Raw genomic sequence first — 12,534 nt, 5'->3', positions numbered from 1 at the left:
AGGACGGCCATCCGTAGACCCCAGACTGTGGCTGAAGTCGGGCGGAAAACCCAAATAGGTGACTTAGGTATTTGCCACTGGGTCTTGTGATTCTGCGACGGGGGAACGGAACAGGTGACCGAGCTGTTGCCTCCTTTCTCTGCGGGCCCGTCCTGGGCTTGGTGGCTTCCAGGCCGTGTCACCGTGCCTTTGGGAGGTGGCGCCCTCAGAGTGGGTGTATGAAACGGGGTCGCTCCCCAGGGTACGGCCGCTCCGGGACCCATGGCCTTCGCCATCCAGCCGGGGCGCCAGGCCTCACAACCGGGTCCCGTGAGACGGCCGGCTGGTCAGCCCAGATCTGGGCACCGGCCTCAGACGTGCTGGTCAGCTCCCTGCTCTTGCTCAGGTCCTCAGGTCGGAGCGCAGCGCGTCCTCGGATCCCCGCACCCGCAAGCGTCTCCACGGCCCGGCCCGGGTGTAGTGTGGGGAGCGAGGCTCTAAGGTTGGCCCTTGGCTGGGTAAGTGACTAGGAGAGCAGCGGATTGGGGTTCTGATTCCATCTTTATCACTAACTGTGGGATGTGAAGCAATTTCCCTCATCTTTCTGCGCCTCACTTTTCCTCATTTGTAAAATGGGAGAGTAGCTCACAGCGTGGTTGGAAGTGTAAATAAGACTATAATAAATTCCCAGCAAGCGAAAGCATTTAATGAATGTCATCATACCTTAAGTATAAATATAAATAAGTAAATAGATAAGTTAAAGTAGAAATTATATCCTGAAAGAATGTATTAAACTGCTGGTTTTCTTTTTGGTCTCTTCTAGGCACACCTAGTTGTGCCATCCTCAGCCAAAGCCCACCAGATCCATCCTGTAAAGTCACACGCCTGAAGTAAGTGGGCTTTTAGTTTGAATCTTTTGAGATGTTCTGAGAGATAAGGCTTAGTCCACCATCAACTCTCACCTGGATTGCTGCCTTGGTCGCCAAGCCTTCACACTTGGCCTGCTTCCCTCCCGTTCATTTTCCGTGTTGCAGTCAGAGTTATCATTCCCTCTGAGCTACAAAGTAACCTGCTGGTTTGGAGCACAGACCTTGGTGTCAGACAGATCTCTTTCAGATCCCAACTGCACCCTGCTCCATCGCTTTCTGTGTGACCTCGCACAAGTTACTTCACCTCTTTAAGAATCCTTTTCCTTATCTGTAAAAAGGGATAATGGTGATCTCTGCCTCATATAGGTGTTGTGAGAACTTCCAGAAGTAATGCATATAGAGTGGCCCATAGTAACTCATAGTAGCTCAGTAAATGGCAGATTAAAATGGATTAGAGCAGTGAGGCTGCTAGCAAGAGTGTCTGAAGTGATGTACCATGGCCACTAGACTGATAGGGAGTTAAGCAATGAAGTGGTAATGAGCTGAAGAATGGCAGAAGTCAAAGGATGGGAGATCTTGATGAGAATGAGGAGTGGGTATTCTGAGAACCAAGAAGTAATAAGGGTAAGAGGTTGTAGCCAGAGATTGGGTTAGTGGAGTTCAGAAATTCTGAAGTGGAGCAGCTCCATGTTTATCGGGTGGTCTAGGGCACTAATAGCTAGAAATGGCATGTGAAGTGGCATGTAGTCAGAGGTTGCAGAAGTAGAGGAGGTCAAGGGACAATGAAGCTAGAGTGTTGGATGAGTCATCCATAGCCATTGAGATTGCTTATCTGATGACATGGGTTGGAATGGAGAGGAAAATGGAGCTAGTGCCAATAAGGTTCACCCTGATTAACAGGGAGCAGTGATTTATTTCACAGTTATTTACTGAGCTCTTACTAAATGTCAGGTTATAACAAGACAGACAAGAGTCCTGCTCTCATGGAGCTTACAGTCTAGTAGGAGTGATAACAGACATTAATAATCCCACCTATAAGTAGAAAACTGCAAATTGAGATAAGAGCTATGAAGGAAAAATAAGCGTTCTATAAGTACTTATAACAAGAGGACCTGACTCTGTCTGGAATGTCAGGTAAGACTCTCCTAAAGAAGTGATGAGAACTGAAGGATCAGCTGGGGTAGAAGGAGATAGAGGAGGGATGAATGGAGGAATTGTTCCACATAGAGGAAACAAACATCATGTGCAGAGACCTGAAGCTAGAACATGTGCAAGGGACTTGAAGTACTGAAAGGTGTCTCCTGTGGCTAGAGCACATTAAGCAAGGGGGAGAGTATTGGGAGCTGAGACTGGATGGCAGGGCCCCTTAAATATGTTGGGCTATATCCTAGGAGCATTGGGAATACTCCTACTAAAGGGTTTTGATTAGGTGAATGACATGATTTATCTGTATTTGTTTCTTTTTTTTAAAATAAATTTACTTATTTATTTTTGGTTGTGTTGGGTTTTATTTGCTGCACACAGGCTTTCTCTAGTTGCGGCGAGCGGGGGCTACTCTGTTGCAGTGCGCAGGCTTCTCATTGTGGTGGCTTCTCTTGTTGCAGAGCACGGGCTCTAGGCATGTGGGCTTCAGTAGTTGTGGCACGCAGGCTCAGTAGTTGTGGCGAACAGGTTTAGTTGCTCCACGGCATGTGGGATCTTCCCGGACCAGGGCTTGAACCCATGTCTGCCTGCATTGGCAAGCAGATTCTTAACCACTTCACCAGCAGGGAAGTCCTAGATTTATCTGTATTTCTATGTTTCTTCCTCCCACCTCAGTTTTATTAAGATATAATTGATATATAACATTGTACAGTTTAAGATGTACATAACAACATAATGATTTGATATGTTTATATATTACAAACATAATGCTTTGATATGTTTATATATTGCAAAATGATTAGCATAGTATTTCTTAAGTAATGCACAACTGTATGCTCATTAGAACAAAATAATCAAACAACACAAGTATATAAATTGTGAAAGTCCAATTTGTATTTTTCTTTCTATGCATTAGAATACATATGTACACATATATAATACAATAGATGTATACATTATTCTATATATAGAATTATATATATAATATAGCAACTAGCTTTTTCCACTTAACAGTGTGTCTTTGACTTTTTCCATGTCTTTATTTTTTAATTACTCAATAATATATAAGTATATTTTCATGGTAAAAGATTGAAACAGTACACAGTTGTAGAGATAGTTAATCTTGAAACTTGCCTTTTCTGCTCCCTCTATAGTTGTTACTTCCACTCCCACCCCCCCAAAAAAAGCAAAACAAAGAATAAACTAATTGTCAGCAGTTTGGTGAGTATCCTTACAATCGCCTTTCCATGCATTTATATGAATAAATAAATCCTTATACCATATATAATTTATTCATATCATTATGCAGCTTTAAAATTTCTTATTTATTGACTTAATTACACAATTGACACACGAATACATTTTTCTTTCAGAGGATTAGAATGTTACAGGGAAGGCTAAAGCCTCCTTTAGTCATCATTGATTTCCTCCCTGATTCTCTCCCTCCCTACTCACTGTTGGACTTAGCTTCTTCCAGACCTTTTCTCTCTCTCTCTCTCTCTCTCTCTCTCTCTCTCTCTCTCTCACACACACACACACACACACACACACACAATATATATATAGTACTATTTAGTGTTATTTAAAAATGTAAATTATTTATACTCCAGTAAAGATGTTAAATATATATATATATATATAAATTTTATCATGCTTATATGTATTGTTCTGCTACTTGCTACTTCTCACCCAACATAATGTCTGAGAACTTTTCAAGTTAGTACATGTAAATCTAACTTGTTCTTTTTCACTGTTTCAGAGTATTCTACAGAACAGATATGCTATAATTCATTTAGCCATTTCCCCATTGTCATGATTATTTCCAAGTTTTTTGCTAATATAAAATGTGCTGCAATGTATATCCTTCTACATGCCTCCCTCTTTCCTTTCTCTACTCACTTCTAAATGCTACCTTTAATCAATACTAGATTCTTATGCATATTTAGGTTTGTTTCAGAATTCTTTATTTGGTTCTACTGATCCAGTTATTTATACTTGCATTCATACCACACTTTAAATTTCTATAGTTTTATAACATTTGATATCTGACATGGAAAGTCATCTTTTTTCTTCAATTTTGTGTTATTCTTGCATATTTACTTTTTAATATGGATTTTAGAATCAAATTATCATACCCAAATAGAATCTTATTGGCATTTTTGTTGGCCTCGCATTGAGTTTCCGGATTTAACTGGGGAGAATTGGCACCTTTACATTAATGACTCTTCCTTTATATGAATATATGTGGTATGACTCTCCACTTATTCAGATTTTTAAGTCCTTTAATAACGTGTCATTTTCTCCATACGTGTGTTGAATATATCTTGTTTGGGCTATTTCTAGATATTTTATAGCTTTTGTTGCTACTATTAATAGGATTTTTTCTTTCATTTTGTAATCAAGGGTATATAAGATAACTTGTTTTTTTGTTTGAAATTGTGTCCAACAACTTTACTGAATTCTCCTTCTTTCTAATAGTTTGTTCATTGAGTCTGTTGGATTTTCTAGGTTGGCAAACAGATTATGTGCAAATATTGATAGTTTTCTCTCTGGCTTCAATCTGTATACCACGTGTATTTTTCTTATCTGAATGCATTGTCTAGGACTTCCAGTATAAGACTGAATAGTAACAACGATATCAGACATCCTTAACTTATCCCTCCCTTTAATGGGAATGCTTCGAAAATTTCATCAAGTATGCTTTTTAGTGTGGGTTCTGGCAGTTGCCCTTTATTAAGTTAAGTAAGTTTTCTTTAATTCCTACTCTTTTGAGGCTTTTTAAAAGCAAGAATGGCTATGAAATTTTATCAGTTGCTTTTTCACCTATAAGTTGGACATATAGGTTTTTTCCCTTTAACTTGTTAATGCATTGAATTGCATTGATAGCTTTTTTTTTTTTTTTTTTTGCGGTATGCAGGCCTCTCACTGTTGTGGCCTCTCCCATTGCGGAGCACAGGCTCCGGACGCGCAGGCTCAGTGGCCATGGCTCACGGGCCTAGCTACTCCGTGGCATGTGGGATCTTCCCGGACCGGGACACGAACCCGTGCCCCCTGCATCGGCAGGCAGACTCTCAACCACTGCGCCACCAGGGAAGCCCATGCATTGATAGCTTTTTAAAAACTTTCCATTATGATAATTTCCAAACATAAATGACAGTAGAGAGTACAGTAAACCCCCATGCACCCATAACTGAGCTTTAATAGCCATCAACATTTTGCCATACTTGTTTCAGCTATTCCCCTCCCCTCTTTTGTGCTGGGATGTTTTAGGCTAATCATGAGCATCATATGATTTCACTCCTAAATATTTCAGTATGCCTCAGCAAAAAAATTGTAGCAAACATGACATCTTCTCATATAATCATAATGCCATTATAATACTAATACCTGGCATATCTTCCAATTTTTCTAATTGTCTAAAAAATGGTTTTCTTTTTTAGACTTTAAAAAAATTAAATTTATTTATTTTATTGTTGGCTGTGTTGGGTGTTCGTTGCTGCGCGGGCTTTCTCTAGTTGGGAAGAGCCGAGGCTACTCTTTGTTGCACTGCGCGGGCTTCTCTTGTTGCAGTGGCTTTTCTTGTTGCAAAGCATGGGCTCTAGGCGTGTGGGCTTCAGTAGTTGTGGCACGCGGGCTCAGTAGTTTTGGCGCATGGGCTTAGTTGCTCCACGGCATGTGGGATCTTCCCGGACCAGGGCTCGAACCCGTGTCCCCTGCATTGGCAGGCAGATTCCTAACCACTTCACCACCAGGGAAGTCCTAAAAAATGTTTTTACCATTGAGGTTTCTTTCAATCAGGACCCAACTAACAACTCATTGTATTAGGTTATATCTCTTAGATTTCTTTTAAGTTTTTAAAAAGCTAAGACAGAACACCTCCTCCCTTTTAGTTTCATGGCATTGGTTTGTTGAAGCAACCTGCCATTTGTTCTATAGACTCTCCCACATTCTGGATTTGGCTGATTACTTCCGTGAGGTGCTGTTTTATCTGTTTCTGTATTGCTTGTATTTCCTGTAGACTGGAAGGTGGATCTAAATGCTTGATTAGATTCAGGTTCTTATTATTTGTTAAGACTGTTTAGTGGTTGATACTATGTACTTTCTTTTACATAATGTTTTCCTGTCTCACTCTTAATGATACTAAAACTGGATTGAAGTGGTGTTAGTCTGATCCTGTCATTGTAAAAGTTCTCCATCATCCTTTCACCTAGTGGCTTTACCATCCATTTGATAACTATTATCTGAGTCAATTATTTCGTTAAGGATTTCAAAATAACAAGTTTCTAATTCTATTATTCTTTCTGAATTTATTAGCTAGCATACCTCTGTAAGAAGAATTATCTCTCCTCTACTAGGGCTACTTGGTAAGCCTAAAATACAGTTCCTATACGAAAGACAGGATAAACGCTTAACTCTTTCCCTGTATTTGCCAATTTTCCAAGTAAGGAGTTGGTGTCCTGTTCCACACTGAGAGATCTGTAAGTGTTAAACTTCCCTGCATTCCTAATATTAACCTATCAGGTCAGGGAATGATGTGGGTTTTTTTCTTTTTTAATGTACTCTGGGATTTGAGGGACTGATCTTTTATTTAGCAGTTTTGTATCTGTGTTCATAAGTGAGATTGCCTATAGTACTGATCCTCAGCCAGGGGCTAACCATCCCTCTAGGGGACATTTGGAAATGCCTGGAGGTGCTTTTGGTTGTCACAGTTTATTGGTGAGTGTGTGGTGGGAAGTCCTGCTGGCATTTAATAGATAGGGATCAGGGATACTAAATGAAGAATTGTTCCGCCAAAAATGCCATCAGCAATCCCTTGAAAAATAATGGCCTATGGTTTTCCTGTGCTTGATTATGGTATTAAGGTTATGCATTTTTATATCTACATTCATAAGTGAGATGGGCCTATAATTTCTTTCCCTTTACTTGTCAGTTTTGGTATCAAGATTATACTAGCCTAGAGTTGTATGGCGTCATTTCCCTTCTTTTACTTTGCTTTGGAAATTTTTGTGTAAAGTTTGATTAATCTGTTCCTAGATGGTGTGGTCAAACTCTCCCACAAAACATTTTGGGGCTGGTGACTTTTGAGGTAGAGTATTATCATTTCACATTCTTCTATGATTAATTGGTCTATTTAAGTTTTCTATTTCTTAGGCCAATTTTGGTTGTTTATTTTCTTGGGAATTATCCATTTCACTTAGGTTTTTAAAATTATTGCTATAAAAATTATACATAGTACTTTTTGGATAATTTTTTAATCTCTTGTTTCTGTAGTTTGGTTCCCTTTCATTTTTTATGTTAATGTATGATGGCTTTATTTTTGAAATCATACTTGCTAAAAATTTGTTCATTCTATTGTTCTTTTCAGAGAACTATTTCCTTTTATTGATTTACTCTATTGTTTAATTATTGTTTGCTTTCTATTTTGATAATTATTGATTTTTTAAATTGAGGTATAATTGACATACAATGTTATATTAGGTTGAGGTGTACAAATATTTGATATTTGTATATATTGTTAAATGATCACCACAATAAGTCTAGTTAACATCCATCACCATACATAGTTACAGAATTTTTTTTCTTGTGATGAGAACTTTAAAGATTTAGTCTCTTAGTAACTTTTAAATATGTGATACAGTATTACTAACTATAGTCACCATGTGGTACATTACATTCTCGTGATTCCCATGACTTAGCTATTTTATAACTAGAAGTTTGTACTTTTTGACTCCCCTCACCCACTTTGCCCGCTCCCCACCCCCTCCCTGCCTGCCTCTGGCAACCACCAATCTGTTCTCTGTGTCTTTGAGGTTTTTTTTTTTTAAAGATTCTGTATATAAACGAGATCAGGTAGTATTTGTCTTTCTATGTCTGACTTATTTCACTTAGCATAATGCCCTCAAGGTCCATGCATGTTCTCACAACTGGCAAGATTTCATGTTTTTTTTATGGCTGAACATAGGGGGTATGTTTTGTTTTATGTGAAACTTCCATATCTTTGTACCATTTTACTCTCCTACCAACATCCTTAGTAGCATTTGGTAGTGTCAGTTTTTTTAATATTAACGATTCTAGTGAGTGGGAACTGGTACCTCATTGCAGTTTTTATTTACATTTCCCTAGTGACTAATGATGTTGAGCATCTTTTCATGTGCTATTGGCCATTTGTATATCTTCCTTTGTGAAAGGTCTGTTCAAATATTTTGCCCATTTCCTTTTTTATTATAGTAAAATATATATAACATAAAATTTATCACTTTAGTCACTTTTTTAATTTTTAAATTTTATTTTATTTATTTTCCTATACAACAGGTTCTTATTAGTCATTAATTTTATACACATCAGTGTATACATGTCAATCCCAAACGCCCAATTCATCACACCACCACCAGCACCCCTCTGCCACTTTCCCCCCTTGGTGTCCATACATTGGTTCCCCATATCTGTGTCTCAATTTCTGCCCTGCAAACCGGTTCATCTGTACCATTTTTCTAGGTTCCACATACATGCGTTACTATATGATATTTGTTTTTCTCTTCTTGACTTACTTCACTCTGTATGACAGTCTCTAGATCCATCCACGTCTCAACAAATGACTCAATTACGTTCCTTTTTATGGCTGATTCCATTGCATATATGTACCACTTCTTCTTTATCAATTCATCTGTTGATGCGCATTTAGGTGGCTTCCATGACCTGGCTATTGTAAATAGTGCTGCAATGAACATTGGGGTGCATGTATCTTTCTGAATTATGGTTTTCTCTGGGTTTATGCCCAGTAGTGGGATTGCTGGATCATATGGTAATTCTATTTTTAGTTTTTTAAAGAACCTCCATACTGTTCTCCATGGTGGCTGTATCAATTTACATTCCCATCAACAGTGCAAGAGGGTTCCCTTTTCTCCACACCCTCTCCAGCATTTGTTGTTTGTACATTTTCTGATGCTGCCCATTCTAACTGGTGTGAGGTGGTACCTCATCGTAGTTTTGATTTGCATTTCTCTAATAATTAGTGATGTTGAGCAGCTTTTCATGTGCTTCTTGGCCACCTGTACATCTTCTTTGGAGAAATGTCTATTTAGGTCTTCTGCCCATTTTTGGATTGGGTTGTTTGTTTCTTTAATATGAGCTCTTTATATATTTTGGAGATTAATGCTTTGTCCGTTGATTTGTTTGAAAATATTTTCTCCCATTCTGAGGGTTGTCTTTTCATCTTGTTTACGGTTTCCTTTGCTGTGCAAAAGCTTTGAAGTTTCATTAGGTCCCATTTGTTTATTTTAGCTTTTATTTCCATTACTCTAGGAAGTGGATCAAAAAACATCTTGCTGTGATTTATGTCAAAGAGTGTTCTTCCTATGTTTTCCTCTAAGAGTTTTAGAGTGTCCGGTCTTACATTTAGGTCTCTAATCCATTTTGAGTTTATTTTTGTGTATGGTGTTACGGAGTGTTCTAATTTCATTCTTTTACATGTAGCTGTCCAGTTTTCCCAGCACCACTTATTGAAGAGCCTGTCTTTTCTCCATTGTATATCCTTGCCTCCTTTGTCATAGATTAGTTGACCATAGGTGTGTGGGTTTATCTCTGGGCTTTCTATCTTGTTCCATTGATCTATGTTTCTGTTTTTGTGCCAGTACCATATTGTCGTGATTACTGTAGCTTTGTAATATAGACTGAAGTCAGGGAGTCTGATTCCTCCAGCTCCGTTTTTTTTCCCTCAAGACTGCTGTGGCTATTCGGGGTCTTTTGTGTCTCCATACAAATTTTAAGATTTTTTGTTCTAGTTCTGTAAAAAATGCCATTGGTAATTAGATAGGGATTGCATTGAATCTGTAGATTGCTGTGGGTAGTATAGTCATTTTCACAATGTTGATTCTTCCAATCCAAGAACATGGTATATCTCTCCATTTGTTGGTATCATCTTTAATTTCTTTCATCAGTGTCTTATAGTTTTCTGCATACAGGTGTTTTGTCTCCCTAGGTAGGTTTATTCCTAGGTATTTTATTCTTTTTGTTGCAGTGGTAAATGGGAGTGTTTCCTTAATTTCTCTTTCAGATTTTTCATCATTAGTGTATAGGAATGCAAGAGATTTCTGTGCATTAATTTTGTATCCTGCAAATTTACCAAATTCATTGATTAGCTCTAGTAGTTTTCTGGTGGCTTCTTTAGGATTCTATATATATAGTATCATGTCATTTGTGGACAGTGAAAGTTTTACTTCTTCTTTTCCAAGTTGTGTTGCTTTTATTTCTTTTTCTTCTCTGATTGCCCTGTCTAGGACTTCCAAAACTATGTTGAATAATAGTGCTGAGAGTGGACATCCTTGTCTTGTTCCTGATCTTAGAGGAAATGCTTTCAGTTTTTCACCATTGAGAATGATGTTTGCTGTGGGTGTGTCGTGTATGGCCTTTATTGTGTTGAGGGAAGTTCCCTCTATGCCCACTTTCTGGAGAGTTTTTACCATAAATGGGTGTTGAATTTTGTCAAAAGCTTTTTCTGCATCTATTGAGATGATCATATGGTTTTTATTCTTCCATTTGTTAATATGGTGTATCACATTGATTGATTTGCATATATTGAAGAATCCTTGCATTCCTGGGATAAATTCCACTTGATCATGGTGTATGATCCTTTTAATGTGTTGTTGGATTCTGTTTGCTAGTATTTTGTTGAGGATTTTTGCATCTATATTCATCAGTGATATTGGTCTGTAATTTTCTTTTTTTGTGTTATCTTTGTCTGTTTTTGGTATCAGGGTGATGGTGGCCTCATAGAATGAGTTTGGGAGTGTTCCTTCTTCTGCAATATTTTTGGAAGAGTTTGAGAAGGATGGGTGTTACCTCTTCTCTAAATGTTTGATACAATTCACCTGTGAAGCCAACTGGTCCTGGACTTTTGTTTGTTGGAAGATTTTTAATCACAGTTTCAATTTCATTACTTGTGATTGGTCTGTTCATATTTTCTATTTCTTCCTGTTTCAGTCTTGGAAGGTTATACCTTTATAAGAATTTGTCCATTTCTTCCAGGTTGTCCATTTTATTGGCATAGAGTTGCTTGTAGTAGTCTCTTAGGATGCTTTGTATTTTTGTGGTGTCTGTTGTAACTTCTCCTTTTTCATTTCTAATTTTATTGATTTGAGTCCTCTCCCTCTTTTTCTTGATGAGTCTGGCTAATGGTTTATCAATTTTGTTTATCTTCTCAAAGAACCAGCTTTTTGTTTTATTGATCTTTGCTATTGTTTTCTTTGTTTCTATTTCATTTATTTCTGCTCTGATCTTTATGATTTCTTTCCTTCTGCTAACTTTGGGTTTTGTTTGTTCTTTTTTCTCTAGTTCCTTCAGGTGTAAGGTTAGAATGTTTATTTGAGATTTTTCTTGTTTCTTGAGGTAGGCTTGTATAGCTATAAGCTTCCTTCTTAGAACAGCTTTTGCTGCATCCCATAGGTTTTGTTTTTTATTTATTTTATTTTTGTACGCGGGCCTCTCACTGTTGTGGCCTCTCCCGTTGCGGAGCACAGACTTCGGACGCACAGGCTCAGCGGCCATGGCTCACGGGCCCAACTGCTCCGCAGCATGTGAGATCTTCCCAGGCCGGGGCACGAACCCGTGTCCCCTGCTTCGGCAAGCGGACTCTTAACCACTGCGCCACCAGGGAAGCCCATCCCATAGGTTTTGGATCGTCGTGTTTTCATTGTCATTTGTCTCGAGGTATTTTTTGATTTCCTCTTTGATTTCTTCAGTGATCCCTTGGTTATTTAGTAATATATTGTTTAGCCTCCATGTGTTTGTGTTTTTTACGTTTTTTTTCCTGTAATTGATTTCTAATCTCATAGCATTGTTGTCAGAAAAGATGCTTGATATGATTTCAATTTTCTTAAATTTACTTAGGCTTGATTTGTGACCCATGATGTGATCTATCCTGGAGAATGTTCCGTGCACACTTGAGAAGAAAGTGTAATCTGCTGTTTTTGGATGGAATGTCCTATAAATATCAACTAAACCTATCTGGTCTATTGTTTCATTTAAAGCTTCTCTTTCCTTATTTATTTTCATTTTGGATGATCTGTCCATTGGTGTAAGTGAGGTGTTAAAGTCCCCCACTATTATTGTGTTACTGTCGATTTCCTCTTTTATAGCTGTTAGCAGTTGCCTTATGTATTGAGGTACTGTTATGTTGGGTGCATATATATTTATAATTGTTATATCTTCTTCTTGGATTGATCCCTTGATCATTATATACTGTCCTTCCTTGTCTCTTGTAGCATTCTTTATTTTAAAGTGTATTTTATCTTATATGAGTATTGATGCTGCCGCTTTCTTTTGATTTCCATTTGCATGGAATATCTTTTTCCATCCCCTCACTTTCAGTCTCTGTGTGTCCCTAGGTCTGAAGTGGGTCTCTTGTAGACAGCATATATATGGGTCTTGTTTTTTTATCCATTCAGCAAGCCTGTGTCTTTTGGTTGGAGCATTTAATCCATTCACATTTAAGGTAATTATTGAAATGTATGTTTCTATGACCGTTTTCTTAATTGTTTTGGGTTTG

General features: G+C 38.0%; 1 protein-coding gene across 11 annotated transcripts in view; it reads left to right on the top strand.

Annotated features, from left to right (window-relative positions):
* Nucleotides 1-12,534, top strand: part of LOC132482213 (NACHT, LRR and PYD domains-containing protein 12-like) — a 48,840-nt gene that overhangs the window by 880 nt on the left and 35,426 nt on the right. For 4 of the 11 annotated variants that reach the window (XM_060087352.1, XM_060087355.1, XM_060087346.1 and 1 more), the window contains exons 2-3: nucleotides 386-497; nucleotides 803-869. The exons of 2 other annotated variants lie outside the window; for them this stretch is intronic. Coding sequence is in view for 1 of the 9 variants with exons in the window: in XM_060087356.1 (XP_059943339.1) it covers nucleotides 803-869 (67 nt within the window). In the remaining 8 variants the exon portion in view is untranslated. Of the gene's footprint in view, nucleotides 1-385; nucleotides 498-802; nucleotides 870-3,190; nucleotides 3,213-12,534 lie in introns of those variants that run through there. 5 more of the 11 variants (XM_060087347.1, XM_060087348.1, XM_060087356.1 and 2 more) reach the window with 2 other exon arrangements.

Source organism: Mesoplodon densirostris, chromosome X (genome assembly GCF_025265405.1).
Source record: "Mesoplodon densirostris isolate mMesDen1 chromosome X, mMesDen1 primary haplotype, whole genome shotgun sequence".
Classification (NCBI taxonomy): Eukaryota; Metazoa; Chordata; class Mammalia; order Artiodactyla; family Ziphiidae; genus Mesoplodon; species Mesoplodon densirostris.
This window is presented reverse-complemented; position numbering and strand designations above follow the sequence as displayed.